Source organism: Bos javanicus, chromosome 5 (genome assembly GCF_032452875.1).
Source record: "Bos javanicus breed banteng chromosome 5, ARS-OSU_banteng_1.0, whole genome shotgun sequence".
NCBI classification, from domain to species: Eukaryota; Metazoa; Chordata; class Mammalia; order Artiodactyla; family Bovidae; genus Bos; species Bos javanicus.
In genome coordinates this window covers 101,453,094-101,472,935 of record NC_083872.1, presented here as the reverse complement: position 1 = coordinate 101,472,935, position 19,842 = coordinate 101,453,094, and the positions used below count along the sequence as shown (strand labels likewise).

The 19,842-nt window shown below is 47.5% G+C and overlaps 1 protein-coding gene across 6 annotated transcripts; it reads left to right on the top strand.

Moving 5' to 3' along the window:
• The first annotated feature begins 215 nt into the window (after positions 1-215).
• PHC1 (polyhomeotic homolog 1) lies at positions 216-19,765 on the top strand. Of its 6 annotated transcripts, none has more exons than XM_061417964.1 (15): positions 216-303; positions 3,124-3,281; positions 4,426-4,536; positions 5,632-5,712; positions 6,291-6,440; positions 7,362-7,493; positions 11,406-11,901; positions 13,585-14,354; positions 14,898-15,045; positions 15,294-15,505; positions 16,255-16,369; positions 17,057-17,165; positions 17,367-17,517; positions 17,956-18,187; positions 18,795-19,765. In XM_061417964.1, exons 2-15 carry the CDS (start codon positions 3,168-3,170, stop codon positions 18,947-18,949), a joined length of 2,976 nt encoding a protein of 991 aa, XP_061273948.1. In that variant the 5' UTR covers positions 216-303; positions 3,124-3,167; the 3' UTR covers positions 18,950-19,765. The 6 variants fall into 6 exon arrangements, with proteins under 6 accessions (XP_061273948.1, XP_061273946.1, XP_061273949.1 ...); XM_061417962.1 differs by having other exon boundaries at positions 7,338-7,493; XM_061417963.1 differs by lacking the exon at positions 216-303 and adding an exon at positions 459-2,384 and having other exon boundaries at positions 7,338-7,493.
• Positions 19,766-19,842: the final 77 nt, after the last annotated feature.

The following is a 19,842-nucleotide window of genomic DNA, read 5'->3' as shown; positions in this document are numbered from 1 at the left end:
CCCCCACCCTCTCCGCCCGGCAGGAAGTGACAGGCCCCGGAGCGAGCCCCGGAGGCCTGGCGGAGCCGCGGCCGGCCCGCACCCGGAGCGGCGGGAGGGGCGGGGAGCCGCGGCCGCGCCGGGCGCCTCCCACCCCGCCCTCGGCGCCCCCGCCCCTCCAGGAAGGGGAGGAGGCGAGGGGAGCCCGCCGCGGAGGCCGAGCGCGCCCCCCACCCGGCCCGGCGCCCGGGGACCCCGGCACGTGAGGTGGACGCCCCCCACCCCCTATCCCGGGAGCGCCCGGGTGCGGAGCCAGGCGCGGAGGTAAGCGGGCGGCCGCGGCGGGGCAGGGGCAGGACCTCCGGGGGCTTGGCCGCGCGGGGATGTTTCTGCAGCCGCCGCGGGCTGTGGAACGCCCCAGGTACCTCCCCCGGCGTCTTTCCCTGCCTACCTCTGGCGCTCGCCCTGCGGTCCTTCGCTCTGCTGCCCGAGCCTCTCGCTCTTCTATTCATTTTCACACAGAGAGCTGTGCTCACTGCTGTCTGTCCGTCACCCTAGTTGCTCCTGACCGCTCCTTCTCTCATTCATTTTCCCTCCTCTGACTTTGGCTTTCCCATCCAAGCGTGCCGTCTAGTTCTCTCCCTGCTTTTTTCTGGTCCCCTGGGTTCCTCAGCCTCCCAGTTCCTCGATTTCTGTCTCCCTCCTGCCTGTCTCCCCGCTATCAGTAAGCACACTTCTCCGCTCACTTGGGGTCGGTTCACTCCTGGCACCACCGCTCCGTGAGCCCCCCTTCTCCGGGTGGGGTTGACTCCTCTTGGGAACTCGTTCTCATCAAGGTTCTAGATACAAGGACCCCTGGGGGCGTCTACTCCTATTCTTCAGATGGCTTCGATTTCTGTGGCACAGTCTCCCCCGAACCCACCCCCTTCTCCTTCCCCCCTTCCTATCTATGCCCCATCTTTCCTGGGAGGCAAGAGTTTCATGCTTGGGGAAATTGATTTTCTCCAACTCTTGGCTCAGGAGGCCCGGAACCTGGTCCACTTCATTATCTTCCTCTAGCTCCTTGCCAAAGATCTACTCCAGCCCAGCCCCACAACCCCCAAATACTATATTTCAGGATGACCCTAGTTTCGTGATTCAGGGGACCTCTATGGTTCAGCTTTTCATGCTTTCTCTTCCAGTTAAATTCTGAAAATTTAAATTGACTGTGCCTCCCAGACTTTCTGTTGTCTTCATTTTCTGTATTTGATTTTACAGTCTCGAAGCTGAGCACAAATGAATAGACTTATGTGCCTGGGATCCAGGAATCCTGGTTTTGATGACAGTTTCTCCTGGTTTTGTTTAAGACTTTAAACTGGTCTCTTTCCACCTCTTTTTTGTTTCACAACCTGAAAAATTATTAAGACTTCCATTTTGGGGGGAGATGGGGATCATATAGTTTATTAGCCTTTTCATCTACGAAGGGAATTCATGTCTCCTCTAGCTAGTAAAGGGGGTCTCCTCCCTCTGAGTCCAGTGAACTAGGTCCCATCCTCTATACAACTATGCCGTGCTGCCTCTAATGCTTACCCACTTTTTTTCCTCCGCATGCTGATAATGAGGATTCATGGGTCTGTATCTGTTTAGTGCTTTGATATTTTGGCAAAAGATGTGGGGTGAAGATAGGCTAGACTTGAAGCCTGTGTGATTTCTCCTGTATACTTCATGGGTTATATCCATGTTTGCAATGACATTTGCTCTTACTGGACAACTGAATTCTTGGAGGATAAGGATGCAATCAGATTATAACTGGGAATGGACCCATAAGAAATCTCCCCAACTCTAATTTCCAAGGCCAAGCAGTTTGATTTTATTTAGTTTCTTTGTTTTGGATGGTATCATTAAAATGGATTCACCTGAGTGAAACTATCGGCACACCTTAGCAGATATTCTGATTTGTTGTTTACATTCCTAAACCAAATTGTGCTGTGCTGACCTGATATTTCCAATGGCTCCTCCATGCCTCAAAAGTAGAGAAAAAATAGCAAAAGAAGGGGACAAAGAAAAGAAAGAACCAAAGAAACTTATTGTCATTTAACGCTGCTTTGATGGCATGTTTCTTCTTCCTTCTCATCTGTTTCTTTGCTGTGTTCTTAGCAATGTTTTCATGTGTTCTTTGCAAATTTTAGAGTAGACCCCAGAGGATAAATTCTGGTTACTTTAGTGGGCGAAAACATTGAATCTTACTTTCTTGAAGCTTTGATTGCTCTCTTTACTATGTTTAATACCTGTAAGTCATTTGTTACAATGATGTGTTATATTTACTTGGGAATTCTCTGCATCCAGGGGAACTGAGGTGGAAGAAGATAAAGTACCATGGCCAAGGTGTTACTAGTAGCCCCAGCTCCAGCCAGGCAGCTCTTTGGGTGAGATGGGCTATAGTCTAGCTCTTCTGCCTCCCAGTTTTATGACTTTTTATGTTGCTTTGGTCCTTTCTGTACCATAAGCCCCTCCTCCATAGAATGAAGACAATGGGTACTCGAAGTGAGTGACACGGCCTTAACCACAGATTGTTTTTGGTTTGAAGACCTGTGTCCTAGCGAAAGATTTGATACTTAACTAGGACTACTTGCTTAACCTCTGAAAACCTCATTTCCACAATTGTAAAGTGAAGATAATTATATTTACCGTAAAGCACTGATAAATAATGGCGGTGAAGGCCTAGCCCAGTGAGAGGAGGCGCCCAGTGACTTCTCGGTACATGGTGCCATTGTTAAGGTGAGGCTGATAGTGATGTTGCATGTGAGATAAAAATGAGGAAACAGTAAGTTTTAAATGGGATGATTTTAAACTGTTCAAAGGTGTGATGGGGATATAAAATAGCCTTACTCTTATAAGGAACCATCTTACATTCAGGCCATTTTCTATTTAATGACAGCCAGGAGGAAATAGGTTAAAGTTGTGTTTTTTGAGACATCGCTTAGTTTCAAAAGATGGTGGGGAAGATACGGTTATAAGTGTATTGAAGATTTGGTCATTATTAAAACAGAGCAATCATGGCTTCTGGAAGAAAAGGAAGGTTCTTAGGTAACTTGAATAAATAATAACATGAAATAGTCACTGGAGATCAGGTGTACATTTTAACCCGTTGCTTCTTCCATCTAGGTCTGGAGTCAGAGCGCCAGCCGTGGGGACCCTGGACCTCTATCATGGAGACTGAGAGTGAACAGAACTCCAACTCCACCAATGGGAGTTCTGGCTCTGGGGGCAGCTCTCGGCCCCAGATCGCTCAAATGTCACTGTATGAACGGCAGGCTGTGCAGGTGAGGCTCAGCACTGAGGGGCTGTGAGCGTTGGCTTGGGGTGGGCAAGGATGCAGGAAGATAATCACCCTTGGTTTCTTTCCAGCAGACTGAGCAAGTACGATCAGGTGATGACAAAGGTCACTTGCAGGTCTGAGAACCTTTGGGGTTTACAACAGTTTGAGCAAGCAGGCAGAACGAGATATCAGTCTTTAAGGTTTTTATATCATTCAGTTCATGTTGCTAGATCTCACTAACCATTTCTCTTCAAGGATTGTCAGGTTTTTATTTTTGGGTCTTTCTTGAAAATCACCCTGGGTAGTGGAAGTTAAGAACCTCAACTATTTCGGCTCCTGGAAAGAAAAAAAAGGAATGTAGTTTTGGCTTTGAAGTTAACGCCAAAACTGAATTACTGATACTGTCTTTATAAACACCTGTTAGCATTATACTGTAGATGTTTAAAAATTCCAGTTACTTGAAAATTTTACCTGATACAGACTTTCATAGTCACTGTTTATTTTATTTTTCATCATTTTCAACCCTTTAGAGCCCTGTCGGGCTTCCTAAGTGGCTCAGTGGTAAAGAATCAGCCTTCCAGTGCAGGAGATGCAAGAGACACGGGTTTGATCCCTGGGTTGATCCCCTGGAGAAGGAAATAGCAGCCCACTCCAGTATTCTTGCCTGGAGAATTCCATGGACAGGGGAGCCTGGCAGGTTGTAATTCATGGGGTTGAAAAGAGTTGGACACGACTGAGCACGCACACAGGCAGGGCTCTATCACCTTTACTGTGTCCCTAGAATATGGTCTTTTATTTTCTTCTCTTTACATTAATCAACATTCCATTTATTTTCAGCCAGTTTAGTCCTAATTCATTGTTATATCAGAGATTTCCAGATTCCATTTTGGGAAATACAAGTTCATGTGAGATTATACTGCTGTATTTTTCAATTAATCGTGTCCCTACTTTTTAAGGACTACATGAACTCACTAGTTCTAATATAAAAATGGACATATCAGATGTTGACAGGCTAACCAGATACCTATCTTTTCCTTTGTTTCTCTCCTCCCCATGTGTCCCTTTCCCAGGATCCCAGTGATTTCCACAGTATAGGTGTTAGGAGTGGTTCATCCCAAGTGGAATGATTCCCTTCTGTTTCTCCCTAGGCTCTGCAGGCACTGCAGCGTCAGCCCAACGCGGCTCAGTATTTCCACCAGTTCATGCTCCAGCAGCAGCTCAGCAATGCCCAGCTGCATAGCCTGGCTGCCGTCCAGCAGGTGAGAGGTCAGCAGCCAGCTGGCCCAGGAGGGAGGGGAAAGGCAGTACAGGTGGGTCAGAACACACCACACCCGCCACTGAGCCAGGCTGGGAACAGTGTCCCGTGCCTCCTGTCCTTTTGCAGGAGGATGAGTGGACCTCGGCGTGTGGGCTCACAGTAAGAACCGTGGGAGAACTGTCTTTTAGAGGTAGCACGGCTGTGTGCTAGCCCTGCACTGTCCAGTGTAGTAGCCGTTAGCCACAGGCAGCTGTTGAGCACTTAAAATACAGCTAGTCTCTAGGACTTCCCTGGTGGTCTAGTGGTTGAGAATCTGCCTTGTAGTGCAAGAGACGAGGGTTCAACCCCTGGTCAGGGAAGTAAGATATCATACACCTTGCAGCAGCTAAGCCCATGCTGTAGTTTACTGATACCACACGCCACCACGAGAGAGTCTGGGCTGCAATGAAAGATCCCACGGGACGCAATGAGGACTATGAGTACCACAACTAAGACGGGACCCAGCCAAATATTTTAGAAAATCCGTCTCCTTAAAAAAAAAAAAAAAAAACCAACAAATGCAGCTAGTCCAGATGGAGATATGGGAGAAGATTTTGGATTTCAGAGACTTTTTAGTTCGAAAAAGCTTAGAAGTTCGTTTATGTTGGTATGTGTTAAAATGAGACAGATCAGCTTAAATAAAGTAAATTTTTAAAGTTTACTTCTGTTTCTTTTTACTCTTTGAAAAATGTTCATATTAGAAAATGATATAGGTGGCTCACCTTACATTTGTATTGATCAGGCAGCTCTGGGCTGGACTTAGCAGTGACTTCTGATGTGACCTGACCAAAGGTTCTTCCAACTAAAAGAAAGCAGGAGAAAGAGCAAGGGCTGCCAACTGCTCAGGGCGGGTTAAGTGGGAGTCGTGGGGTTAGCATATGCAGTAATATGAGGGTGATTGACATAGTGAACATACTTGTCCTTGCTCCACAGTAGAGGCTCACTGCTCTTACCTGAAATCTCAGTTATATTTTGTGCCTGTGATTTGTTCCTGGAAGATTCAGAGCCTTTGCCTTCGTTGTCTCTGTTCTCTCTTGTCGTCTTTGCCCTCTAACAGGCTACAATTGCTGCCAGTCGGCAGGCCAGCTCCCCAAACACCAGCACTGCACAGCAGCAGACCACCACCACCCAGGCCTCCGTGAGTACTGCCTGTCCCCACCGAGGGGCTTTCCTCCCTGGGTCTGTGTCTTTCAGTTAAATTCTTGGGTTTGCCAACATTCAGATTTTTCTGTAAGATATTTCAGGAAACCTGAGTGCACTTTTTGGCCAACCCAATACTTTGTGCCACTGATCTGAGAGTGTTTATTTCACCATTGATGGTATTTACTGATCGTGCGTAGAGAATATCAGTAAAAGGGAGAGTAACCAGCATGGATCTGTAGAGGTGTCTTAAGGAGGAAGAAAATCCTGGGCAGGAGGAATCAAAGGGTCCCAAGGGCTAATCGTTGGATTCTTGACTGAGAAGTAGAATCTATTCCATTTCGTCCTTTGCTCCTCAGCTCTTACACTGGTGATTAGGGCCTGGTTTCTGTACTTTGCTGATAGCCTTTAGAGGCCAGGATAACAGGTGTGGATGGTAAGGTGTTCATTTCCTCCTGACTCTGTGAAAGTGAGATACTCTGCTTTTGCTGGTGTCACTCTGAGTTTGTCAGTCATGTGTATTTCCTTGTGTCTCTTCCCCCATCCTTAGTCCTGGTTCCCTTCTGTACCACACAGATCAATCTGGCCACCACATCGGCTGCCCAGCTCATCAGCCGGTCCCAGAGTGTGAGCTCTCCCAGTGCTACCACTTTGACCCAGTCTGTGCTACTGGGGAACACCACCTCCCCACCCCTCAACCAGTCCCAGGCCCAGATGTATCTACGGGTAAGCCACAGCCACCATTGTCCCAGGGACATAATTGTTCTCTGACTTGTTGAGTGAAAGCCTTTTTTTTTCTGGCTGCACTGTGCACCTTTTGGGATGTTAGTTCCCCAACTAGGGATTGAACCCAGGCTCAAGTCTTAACCACTGGACCATCAGGGAATTTCCCAGAGTGAAAGCTCTTTTATGTCATCATGGTTGAAAGTGAAAGTTGCTCAGTTGTATCCAACTTTTAGTGATCCCATGGGCTATACAGTCCATGGAATTCTCCAGGCCAGAATACTGGAGTGGGTAGCCTTTCCCTTCTCCAGGGGATCTTCCCAACCCAGGGATCAAACCCAGGTCTCCCGCACTGCAGGCGGATTCTTTACCAGCTGACCCACAAGGGAAGTCCATGTCATCATGGTTACCCAGATGTTTTAGGACAAGCGGATCTGCTTCCTATGCCTGACTTACCTCTAGATGTGACGCTCAGTGTTCACAGGTAGCTTACAAACAATTGAGATCCTAAGTTAGAAGATTTCACCTCAGTTTTAAAGAAATTTGCACCAGATATAGTCTAATCTTTAAAGCCATGGCTCACTTGCACAAATCCTAAGTGTTACCTCTTGGCCTGTCTGCTTAGTATATATAAACCCTTGTTCCCAACTCATTGTCTCAGCCTTTTTGATGTTTGATTCTTTGTTGTCAGTGTATAGTTTATACACGTTCCAGGTTTTCTTCGGACGATTCATCACACGTGGAGGATGAGGGTCTCCTGGGTTGGTGTGGAAAGGGGCAGGGCCTAGCAGTTTCGTATCTTCTGTTTATTTTGTCTTGTGGTCCTTCCCTTCCGTTTCTTCTGTCTCTCTCCCCTTTCTCTTGTTCTGTTTCCTCTGCTCTTCATCCTCTCCTTGCCAGCCACAGCTGGGAAACCTATTGCAGGTAAACCGGACCCTGGGCCGGAATGTGCCTCTAGCCTCCCAACTCATCCTGATGCCTAACGGGGCAGTGGCTGCAGTCCAGCAGGAGGCGCCATCTGCTCAGTCTCCTGGAGTCCACACAGATGCTGATCAGGTCAGTGGTGACCACTTGACCTGCGGACGGGCCCTGGGGAGGGCGAATGGAGTGGCCTTGGACCAGGGATCACCCTTCCACCCCATTACAACTTTTCAGAATTCTTCCCCCTACCCCACCCTCAATTTCTGTAGAACTTGAATCCCTTACACCTTTTTAGTTATTTGAATTAGGAAGGGAAGTAGGCTTAACTGAAAACAGCCCTGGGGATATGGGAAGCCACCTCCTTTTTTTTAAAACTTTTTATTTTATATTAGAGTATAGCTGATAATGGTGTGGTAATTTCAGGTGGACGGCAGAGGGACTCAGCCATACATATATGTGTATCCATTTTCCCTCCAAACTCCCCTTATCCAGGGAAGCTTTATTCTTAATACAGGACCGGTGTCCCTGCCCTCCTTTTAGCTCTCCATAGCTGGTTTATTCAGAAAGTCCTAGTTCCTTGTCCTTGCAGTACTCTCTGGAAGATAAGGGGTGGTGGAGGGAATTCTGGTAAGACAGACATCAAGCTGAGTTGCTGGCAGAACACTTGATTTCTTCTCTATGAGTTACTATAGCTTTCAACCTTTAGCAGTCTGTTTCACTCAAAGGTGTTCCCAGTATAATCTTCCTCACCAGTGTGTTTTCTGTGCCTTATCTCAAACAAAAATATATATATAGAGAGAGCAGTGTTTTAGCTTCTTTTGCATGGCATACAAACTAGGGTCTCATGGTACTTATTTCATTCTTTTAGTTTTTATCAGTCAGCAAGTAAACACTGAGCTCTCCATTTCAGTAAACTTGAGCAGATTCTGAAAGGATGGGTGGCATTTGATTTGGAGTAGCATGAACACTAGAGAGAGAGAATAGCATGTGTCAAAGCCTGACTACTCAGATATGTGACTGTGAGTTGGAGATGAGTGAATAAAGTGGAGACAATAAGCTTGTGGCAGGAAAGGGCATTGTTAAGGACAAATCTGAAAGCCACGTGACTTTGTAGGTAGGAGTGGCACTGCTGACTTGAGCAGCAGATTAAGAGAGTCAGGAAACTACTTGAGAAAGACTGATTTCGGAGCCTGTGCCTGGAGAAGGAAGAGAAATGAGGGAACCTGCTGAGAAACTGTTGGGGTCAGTTACAGATACAGCCTTTGGTTTAGACTACAGCAGTAGTGGTGGCGTCAGGATGAGGTAGAACCTGCTTCCATAGCAGTTCTTTCACTTAAACATCTGTTCATCAGATGTTTGTGTGTTGGTCTGTGGATGGACAGAGTAGTGGTTGAAAGTGTAAATCTTCATTAGGGTCAGTTCCAACTCTGACTTACTGTGACCCCTGCAAATGGCCCAACATCTTCTTGCCACAATTTCTTTGTCTATTAAATAGCCGTTATAAAATACTTGTCCCAGGGTATGTTGTGAGGACTCAGTGAGTTGATGTGTCTGAGTGTTTGAACAGTGCCTGGACACAGTGAGTGTTTAAGAGTTTGGCTCTCTTTGTGATCACACAGGCGACATTCCTCAGCCTTGAATGTAGGAACAGGAGAGGAGGGTGAAGCTGGGCTTGGGGAGGGGGTTCAGGCTTGCCGGTGGGAGGGAGCCAGCAGAGGAGAGGTGAGTGAAGGGACAGGAAAGAATTGAGGAGGAGGGAATGAGATCCTGAGCCTAGTGAGCCTTTGATAGGAAGGAGAGAAGGTGGCCGGGGTGAGGGGAGAATGATGGGGGCTGACGGAGGTACAGGGCCAGGTTTGGCGGTGGGACCAGAGGTGGTGGTATCATCTCTGTGGGAGTGAACAGTGAGAGGGGAAAGAGGAAGTGGTTCAGAGGCAGGGAGAGGAGGAAAGTTTTAAATAGCCATGACGGGAAGGAAGCTGATGAGAAGAATCTTCGTAATTGCCAGGTAATATGTACGTGGCCCAGTACCCAGTCCTGATGATTTTTGTAAATCTCTCTCGAAAGCTGTTATTTCTCTACTTTACTATTGTCTGAATTCGGGTTCTTTTTATTTTTCACCTGAATTACTCTACTAGTTTCCTAACTGGCCTCTTAATTTCAGCCTTATTTGCTTCCGTCTCTAATCCTCTCCCATATTACTATCAGGATAAGTTTTTTTAATAAGAAGATATACATTGTTACTTTTTAAAAAAAACTTTATATTTTGTATCGGAGTACAGCTTATTAACATTTGTTGTGATAATTTCAGGTGAGCAGCAGAGGGACTCAGCCATTCACATACATATATCCATTCTCTCACAAACTTCCCTAACATTTTTAATTGTACCTCTGGCCTACAGAATTTGATGAATCATAATAATCCTTGACTCGTGGCATCCTCTCATCAATGGTTCATTCATGGTCCACTTTTTAAAACATTTACTCTGTAAGTTTTAATCATGTAATAAGCCAGCCCCAGCTCCAGATGGAGCTCCACTGCCTGCCCCTACTCATCCATGGTGACGTTCATTCTGATTCATCCTTCCCTGTAACCCTTTTTGTATATAGCTTTACTGCCTTTACTATATTTCTAAAATGTTCTTTTTAATATGGAACATTTCAAACATTTATAAAAACAAAGAAATATGAATCTGTATGTGCTTAATCATCCAACTTCAGCATTTATTGACATGTGGTCAATTTCTCCAGGCCCTTTCCCTTCATCTGTGGATTATTTAGAAGCAAGTTCCAGATACCATGTGGATATATATATATATATAAATATAAATTTGTATTTAAATCTATAAGGTACTTACCTTGTATATAATCCTTTGGGGAATACCTTCATTAAATGACTTATTGTCAAAATCCATCTGTATTGTTGCATGTCATTGTACTTTGTTTTGATTTCCATGTAATATTCCACTGTGTGAATATACTAGAGTTCATTCATCCTCTCTTCTGATGGTGGCCATTTGGTTGGTTTTTAGGCTTTTGTTAGGATGACTCGTGCTGCTGTGACCATTCTTACACATGCCTCCCATTGTCTACAGTGAGCACTTCTCTTGTGGGACTCCTGGGTTAGAGCATGTGTGAATATTTCAACTTTAGGACAAAATGCCAAACTGTTTTCCAGAGTGGCTGTGCTCAAAGAATGGTTTTGACAATAGAGTTGATCGTGGTCTTTCTGATGAGTATTCTTCAGTGGCTTCCTGTGATTCATTAAGAGCTTGTCATCCCTTCTCTCCGTTGATACACTGGACCACTTGCGGTCTGTCAGGCACTGTGCTCGGTGCTGGGAATTTCTCATTTTAACATTCCAAGCCCTTCAAGATCTGGCCTCTTTCTAGCCTCAGCCTACCTGCATAGCTTCATTTCTTGCCACTCCCTGCAGCCTTCCCCAAACATAATGAAATATTTATCATTTCCAAAAACACGGTGCTCTTTCTTGGCTCAGTGGTCTTGCATTGTTGTTACCTGTGTCTTCAAACCCTGTTGGTTCTCAGCTCAGACATCGCCTGTGTTAGCATGTCTTCCCTCATGCGCTTTGTCTGAGTTACTACTCTTCCTCCTCTGCACTCCCCTAGCACTGGGTGCATATCTGTGCATGGTGTAACTTGGTTTTCTTGTCTTCTCGAGTAGAAAGTACTCATTAAAAGCAGGGGCTTGTGTCTTTGATCTCTGCATTCCCAGTATCCAGTGCAGTAGTTGGTAGATGTTGAATGAATGGGGAAGAAAGGGAAAGTCTGAGACATCTTGAAGGAATAAAATAACTGAACTTGATGACAGATTTTGTAGAGAATGAAGGAGACTGAGAATCAGATATGACTTGAGAGCTCCTCTCTGGGAAGACCTTCTCTGTGTGTACAGGTGAGGGTACAGCTGAGGGGGCCGTGGAATATCTGTCGCTGTCGTCACTGCTTCTGACTCAGTCATGGTAGTCTTTCACTTTAGTGCCCTTGCTCCCCAAGTTTCTCAATCTGCCTTTTGCTTCCTATCTTTCAGGTGCAGAACTTGGCCGTCAGGAACCAGCAGGCCTCTGCCCAAGGACCCCAAATGCAAGGCTCTGCCCAGAAGGCCATCCCTCCTGGGGCCTCCCCTGTCTCCAGCCTCTCCCAGGCCTCTAGCCAGGCCCTTGCGGTGGCTCAGGCTTCCTCTGGGGCCTCAGGCCAGTCCCTCAACCTCAGTCAAGCTGGTGGAGGCAGTGGGACTAGCATCCCAGGGTCCATGGGTCCTGGAGGAGGCGGCCAGGCTCCTGGGGGCTTGGGGCAGTTACCTTCCTCAGGAATGGGTGGTGGTGGGAGCTGCCCCAGGAAGGGCACTGGAGTGGTGCAGCCCTTGCCTGCAGCCCAGGCAGTGACTGTGAGTCAGGGCAGCCAGACAGAAGCAGAAAGCGCAGCAGCCAAGAAAGCAGAAGCAGACGGAACTGGTCAGCAGAATGTGGGCATGAACCTCACCCGGACCGCCACTCCTGCTCCCAGCCAGACCCTCATTAGCTCAGGTACTCTGTCTCTTCCCATAATGTTCTTATTCCCTCGGGGCTAGCTTGAAGTCTTCAGGGTCCGTGTCTTTGCCCTTCTTGCTCGTTTTGGTCCTGAAATAGTGAAAGGAAAGAATCACATCAGCCTTGTTTGTATTAGTCCAGGAGACAGGATGACAGGTAGCAGAGAGGGATCTTGTCTGTTTCTGCCAGGCAGCAGTCAGTTTACAAGTTGCCTTGTCCTCTCCTTCTTAGGTCCTGACTTCTTCAATTTACTCCCTTTACCCTTTCATTCACTAGGGTCTCTTTTCTTTCTTTTTTTAAAATTTGGTTGTTCTGAGTCTTAGTTGTAGCACGCAACTAAGTGCTTCAGTCTTCATTGTAGCATTTGGTTCTTCATTGCTGTGCACAGGCTTCTCTGTAGTTGTGGTGCACAGTCTTAATTGTCCCAAGCATGTGGGATCGATCAGACCCCTGTTCCCTGCATTGGAAGGTGGAATCTTAACTACTAGACCACTGGGGAAGTTCCCACTCAGTTCTTTTTGAATAGCTTGCTGTGTTCTAGGGAGGGTACTGGAATACATCATTGAAAAACAGACTCTTCTGCCCATGGAGCTTGCAATTTATCGTAAGGGATGAGTTCTCTTCCTCACACATTTACTGTTGGTCAGTTGGCAGTGTAGAGCAAAGACTGTGTGCCTTCGAGTACTTAGGGTGAGCAGATAGAGCCCTGCTTTAATACAGTCCAACTTGTGATCATCTGTATTGATGGTAAGGATGGTAAGGATTAAAAAGAATAAATAATAGTAATAACCCAGGGTAGTGCTTGCTTTCAGGCTGTGGATAGAGTTAGATGTGGATACCCTATCTGGTAGTGTTTATTTTTGCTTCCTTGTTTCTAGTACTTTAAGTGTTGTATATTTGAGTAATGTACTCCCCAAATTTAAGAGTTACTTATCATTTGTTTTCCTAACACCTAGTATGGCACTTTACAAACTATGGCACTTGTAATATCAAAGTGCTTTCATGTCACATATAGTTTCTGGGCACTCTGGTAGGGTGTGAAGCAGGGGAGATCCCATCTCCAGTTTACAGTGGAGGGAACTGGGTCAAGTCTGAGCCCACAGCGGCTGACTCTTAAAACTTCTCATGGGTGGTGACCTAAACTGATGAATCGTGGAGACCCGAGGCGATCATGGGAAGATGTTGGTAGCTTTACCTCTGTGCATATTTATTCTTTCAGTGACTGTTAAGTGTTTCTTGTGTATCAGGACCTGGGCTGGGTTCTAGGGATGTAAAAACGAATGAAATGTGGACTTGGCGCTTGAGGAGAAGAATCTAACCATGAAGATTAGATTGGGCCCGCCATTGTCCTTGCTGAGTGCCAAGTAATAGGATTTACATAAAGCAAAAAAAGAGAAAAAAGAGTTAGATAAATGCAGGAAATTAGTGAGGACTGTTACATGCTTGAGCAAAGGTGGTCTTTCCCTGACATCTTTAAGGCTGGAGATGGTTGGTAACGTCCGACTCAGAGGAAAGAGTGTAAACCAGGTGGCCTGTCAGGCCCCTCCAGCTCGCTTTCCATTCGTAGTTTGAGTCTACAACTAGGTTCACCTTGGAAAGCTGCTTTGACTGGCGCCTTTGATGATGTTGCTCATGTCTGCTCTCCCTTCCTTTTGTGTCTCTGGGGGCTCGTTCCCGCAGCCACCTACACGCAGATCCAGCCCCACTCCCTGATTCAGCAGCAGCAGCAGATCCACCTCCAGCAGAAGCAGGTGGTGATCCAGCAGCAGATCGCCATCCACCACCAGCAGCAGTTCCCGCACCGCCAGTCCCAGCTTCTGCACACAGCCACGCACCTCCAGCTGGCCCAGCAGCAGCAGCAGCAGCAGCAGCAACAGCAGGCCACCACCCTCACTGCCCCGCAGCCTCCGCCGGGTCCCCCGACCCAGCCGGTCCCGCCGTCCCCATCCCAGCAGCCAGCCCAGACCCTGGTCGTCCAGCCCATGCTGCAGTCTTCACCGCTATCCCTGCCACCGGACCCCGCCCCCAAGCCCCCTATTCCCATCCAGTCCAAACCGCCGGCAGCCCCCCTCAAGCCCCCTCAGCTAGGGGCTGCCAAGATGTCTGCCGCCCAGCAGCCCCCACCCCACATCCCTGTGCAGGTGGTGGGCAGCCGGCAGCCGGGTACAGCCCAGGCCCAGGCTTTGGGGCTGGCCCAGCTGGCAGCTGCAGTCCCCACTTCCCGGGGGATGCCAGGCACAGTGCCGCCAGGCCAGGCCCACTTGGCCTCCTCGCCGCCTTCATCCCAGGCCCCCGGTGCGCTGCAGGAGTGCCCACCCACGTTGGCCTCAGGGATGACCCTGGCCCCTGTGCAGGGGACGGCGCATGTGGTGAAGGGAGGGGCGACCACCTCCTCACCGGTGGTCGCGCAGGTCCCTGCCGCCTTCTACATGCAGTCTGTGCACCTGCCGGTGAGTGTTGCCCCGTGATTGTGAGCACACGTCATTCTCAAGGGGACCTGAGCTTAATTTCGGAAGGGAATAAAGGGTTGAGGAGGTTAGGATATTAGTGCTTCTTTTGTAAGAGAGAGTTTTAATGGAAGGTTAAGATCCTGGCATGTATTCAGTCTTTCATAAGAGACATCAACGTATATAATACCTGAATGTCGTACTCCTACATGAAATTCTGTATTTTTGGATCTATACTAAGTTATATTAAGATACAGCTTTAACCACCAAAATCAATCTTTAAAGAAACAGCAATTCTCAGTTGGGCTGTGATGAACCCGGGTCTCCAGGTCTAGGTCAGGACTAAATAATGTTGTATGTTCTTTTGTCTTGATGTAGAAATTACACTTGTTGGGAATGACCAGAAATTTTACTGTACCATGGGACATACACACACTGGGGAATCTAGAACTAAGAAAATTTTCTTGGACAGTATGGGAGTAATTGCGTTTCATGATTATCCTTTGCTCATAAATCTTGTTTTCCTTCCTGTTCTTCACTTTATAGGGCAAACCCCAGACACTGGCTGTAAAGCGCAAGGCTGAGTCTGAGGAGGAGCGAGATGATGTCTCCACACTGAGTTCAATGATTCCCACGAAGACATCGCCAGTGGTAGAGAGCCCAAAGGCCATGGAGGAGAAGGGTGGTCTTGGAGGTGAGGAATGGACTTCTGCAGGACTGCCGAGTGCACAGAAATGAGAGGAAAGCTCTGAGTGAGTTAAGAGTTTAGTCTGATTCATTAGAATGTGGGCCTGAACTTGGTGGAGAGCTGGACACAGGGAAGCCAGGATGATTGATCAAAGAGGAAGATGTGCTACTGTGGACGATCAGGCTGGCTTGGCTCATCATTGGATCATTTAGGTCATCCCCTCCCTGTTCCTTAATCTCGTGTTTATTTTCTAGAGAAAGCTGAGCCAGTGACCAGCGCGAACACTAACACCCTGAGCAGTGACATTGTAGCTTTGGCTCCTGCCCCATCAGCGCCCCCTCCTTCGCTGGCCATGGTGTCCAGACAGATGGGTGACTCCAAGCCCCCCCAGGCCATTGTGAAGCCCCAGATCCTCACTCACATCATTGAAGGCTTCGTTATCCAGGAAGGAGCAGAGCCTTTCCCGGTGAGGGCAGGGCCAGAAGGTGGGGCTTTCACATGGGGACTTGGTCTGTTGGGCTGTCTTTTCAAACTCCAGAGACTCAGAAGGCTCAGAACTATTTAATTATTAGAGAACGGTTCAGTTCTATTGTTTGTAGGATTAGCTATGAAGAAGGAAGGGAAAAGAAGAAGAAAGACTATGTAGACCAGGAACTGAAAATAGTGGGGAGAGGAGAAGCAAAGGGAAAAAGTGACCTTTAAGGCTGTCATGGTTGTTTTTTATTTGTTTGTTTTTGGGCCCCTTTGTATAGCATTCGGGCATTGTACAGCATTTGGGATCCTAGTTCCCTGACCAGGTACTAACCTGGGCCCCCTGCATTGGGAGCTTGGAGTCTCAACCACTAGACCACCAGGGAAGTCTCTAATTAGGTTGTTTCATAGTGAAGAAAATTGTGGTGGAGAAGTTGAGAGACTTTTCTGGATACCATGAGTTGCAGAAGCAGGACTTAGAACACAGGTCTCTTGCTTCCAAGTGTGTTCCCTGCAGTTTAGGAAGGAAAAGGACAAGATAGGGAGCTGGGGTAGGAGCCCCTTCTCCAGCAGCTAATCTGAAAAAAGCCAGTTAGAGACTCTAGATTGCTATATTGAAAATGGTTCTGTCTGCGTGACTTGGCCATTAACTCTGAGATCGAGGCAAAGACATGGTGGTGAGAAGTGGTGGGGAAAGCTATAGAAAGGAGTTAGGCTAATATAACTCACCTTTTTCTGGAACAGGTGGGCTGTTCTCAGTTATTGAAAGAGTCTGAGAAGCCCCTGCAGACTGGCCTCACCACAGGACTGAATGAGAATCAGTCGGGTGGTCCCTTGGGTGGGGACAGCCCATCTGCTGGTGAGTATTCATTTAGAGACCCATCTAGGAACGAGGCTGATGGAGATGTGTTTGAGGACTTAGCGTAAAATAGCAATTAGCTCTTTCAAGTGGGAATTATGTGAAGTCCATCTACATCAGTATACCTAGAATCACACAGAAGTTGTTCCCATAGGGTTAAGGGGAATTTTATCAAGCTGATCTGTTGGATTATTTACTATAAGGATATATTTTTCAAAGGATAATATGAAATAGGCTGTTTCTTAATTTCCAGTTCTCCTTATTTTAGATTCTGTGATATATGTTAAGGAGTCTTGTTTACATTTCCCCTCTCCTGCTTTTGAAAACTTCTGTGTCTGTGTGTGTGGGGAGGTGGGGTGGGGAGGGAGAAATCTCATATCTTTCCAGGCATTAGTAATTAGTTCCTCTCTCCTGTGGAAAAGTGCAGTCAAATCTGAGACTACGAATTATGAAGAAATTAGTCATTTAAAATGGAGATCATCTGGCTTAAGGTTAGGAAGACTGTGATGTCTTGAGGGACAGGTCTTTATGGTTTTGGATTTTGAACTTTGTTTTCGGGGTTCTCAGTTAGGCTGAGTAGGTCTTTGAGGGGAACGCTGAGAGTAATTAGAGTCCAGTGCTGGGCCTGAGGGTGGCCTGAGCGGCAGCAGGAACCCATGCAGCCCTGCAGCGCTGCCTTGTTTTCAGAGCTAGATAAGAAGGCAAACCTCCTGAAGTGCGAGTACTGTGGGAAGTATGCCCCCGCCGAGCAATTCCGCGGCTCCAAGAGATTTTGCTCCATGACTTGCGCTAAGAGGTACAGTAGGCTCCTGTCTCGCCCTCCTCCCTCGGACACCCCTTCCCCAGGATCCGCTGGAGACTCAGAGCTAACGTCTCCTTCACCTTCATTCTCTTCTCCAAATTGGCCCCTAAAATCCTAGTTCACATGTAGAGCAGAGGAGCAAGGTGGTCTTGCATAGCAGCACCCCTGACCTCGTGTATGTTCCCTGACCCACAGGTATAATGTGAGCTGTAGCCACCAATTCCGGCTGAAGAGGAAAAAAATGAAAGAATTTCAGGAAGCCAACTATGCCCGTGTTCGCAGGCGCGGACCCCGCCGCAGCTCCTCGGACATCGCCCGTGCCAAGATCCAGGGCAAGCGCCACCGAGTGAGCCATCATTGTGGGGCGCGATGCTGCAAACCGGGCCTGTTTCCTTCTCTCCCCCGCAGAGCAGCTCCTTTCCCCTGGGAAAAAAAAAGTGAGACCAGAACTCTGGTTTCACATGGATCACATCGCTCCAGATTCCGAAATCCTTATCTTTTTGTCTCTTCTCATCTGATTTACCTGTTGTTTCTGTTAATCCTTACCTCTTGTTAGAGGAGGGAAAATCTAGGGGAGTTGTTGGCAGAAGAAGGGAACCAAGAGAGGGACACAGTTCACACTTGAAAGGCACTTGAGAGCAGACTAGTGACTTTGGGCATTTGCATATGAAGTACAGAGTACTTTACTTGTGCTGGGATTAGTTTTTCCTCTGTGCCTCAAACCTAGGATGGGGGGAGAGAGGGAGACCTCATGACACTTACGATCTCACTGTTTTTCCTGTAGGGTCAAGAGGACTCTAGCCGGGGTTCAGATAATTCCAGTTACGATGAAGCACTCTCTCCAACATCTCCTGGGCCTTTATCCGTGAGAGCAGGGCATGGAGAACGTGATCTGGGGAATCCCAACACAGCTCCACCCACCCCAGAATTACATGGCATCAACCCTGTGTTCCTATCCAGTAATCCTAGCCGCTGGAGCGTAGAGGAAGTCTATGAGTTCATTGCTTCTCTACAAGGTATCAAGGGCCTGTCCGCCAGAACCTGGGTCATCTGTATTGCTTTGTTTTCCTATGGTTTTTTTGAGGCCATCCCACAGGGCTTTGTAGATGGAAATGTAGAGGCCTAAGTATGGTATGATGAAGGTCCCCCAGAGAAGGAAATGGCAACGTACTCCACTGTTCTTGCCTGGAGAATCCCGTGGACAGAGGAGCCTGGTGGGCTATGGTCCATGGGGTCAGATGGGACTGAGCATGTATACACGCACGCACTTGACAAGGGATAGTTTTCTCCAGAAAGGAAAACCATCCTACCCTTCTCGCTATTTTGTCTGAATTTTGGGCCCTTAGAGATGGCATGAACGCTGATTTTCTTGGCAGTGTCAAAGAAAACACTGTATTTTGCTCTCTCCTTTCCCTTCCTCAAGTTATCTGAGTTGAACAGCTTAGTTGGTGGAACACCTTAGTTCTTTTATCTTGGCTCTTTTTTTAAAAAAATAGCTAGGTGCTCTGGTTTCATTTTGCTTCCATATCTTGACATCTTGGGCCACTGTATCACTGGATTTAGGACAAGTACTTTTGGTGCTACCATGTAGCTTCTCATACATACCCCACCGTTTCCTCCTAGGCTGCCAAGAGATTGCAGAAGAGTTTCGTTCCCAGGAGATCGATGGACAGGCCCTCTTATTACTTAAAGAGGAACATCTCATGAGTGCCATGAACATCAAGCTGGGTCCTGCCCTCAAGATCTGTGCTAAGATAAATGTCCTCAAGGAGACCTAAGGTGGCCCTCTTGCACAAACCAGCCTAAGGCAGACACTCCCCACCGTCCAGGTTATAACCTGGTGCCAGCAGAGACTCCATGAGGAAGACAGAGCTGTGCTGTCTTCTGCAGGAGGGGATCACCGAGACAGGGAAGAACCGTGCAAGAACTGGTCGCTGGTGCTACATGGTGGCAGCTTTGACGTTTCTCTGGGTTTTATTTTTTAAATCTTCACAATTCTCACCTACCCTAATCCAGTCTTTGTGAAAGAGGCAGTCTAGAGAACTAGGACTGCTCAGCCTTATCCCGGAGTGGAGTGTCTAGCCAGGGTCTGAATTCTCCAGGAGGAGGAGGAGGAATGTACAGTGTGGTGAGACAAGAAAATGGGGGGACTGTAGGTGTGCCTCGGCAGTGGTGGCGGGGCTTGTGTGACACAAGTAGGAAAACCTGGTCCTCCCTCTTCCCTCCGGCTCCTCCCGACTGTAGCTGTGGCCCAGACTTCTGTTGTCACTCCCTTAGTGTTGGGTATTTTCTCCTGCATCCTCACTGGCCAGTGTAGGGACTGGGTTGCCATCATTCTGATTTGCTGCAGAAACAAAGTATTGGGTACATATGTGGCTGTCGTCATTCTTTTTGCACCCCCCTGCTCCCTTCCAATTTGTTGTCTTCTACTCTACTTTTCTTTCCATTCCAACTCTGCTCTGTCCTATAGCTTTATAAAGCAGGAGCGCGTGGGGCTGAGGTCAGGAGTAGAAGGACCTGCCTTGGGCGCTATTCCTTATACAACAAAAATATTAAATATTTTTTTCCCTCCTCAGTAAAAGGATGAAAATTGGTCTCGGTTGTCTCTTAATTCATCATTCCAGTGTAGCTACTGGCTTCTTCCACACAAATGACTAGGCCGACATTTTTT

Bases quoted from the DNA above. Each gene is read 5' to 3' on its own strand.
- PHC1 (XM_061417962.1), top strand. From the start codon at position 3,168: ATGGAGACTGAGAGTGAACAGAACTCCAACTCCACCAATGGGAGTTCT. The intron at 4,537-5,631 runs GTGAGAGGTCAG...GCCCTCTAACAG, and splicing joins GCCTGGCTGCCGTCCAGCAG to GCTACAATTGCTGCCAGTCG. The intron at 15,506-16,254 runs GTGAGGGCAGGG...TTTCTGGAACAG, and splicing joins AAGGAGCAGAGCCTTTCCCG to GTGGGCTGTTCTCAGTTATT.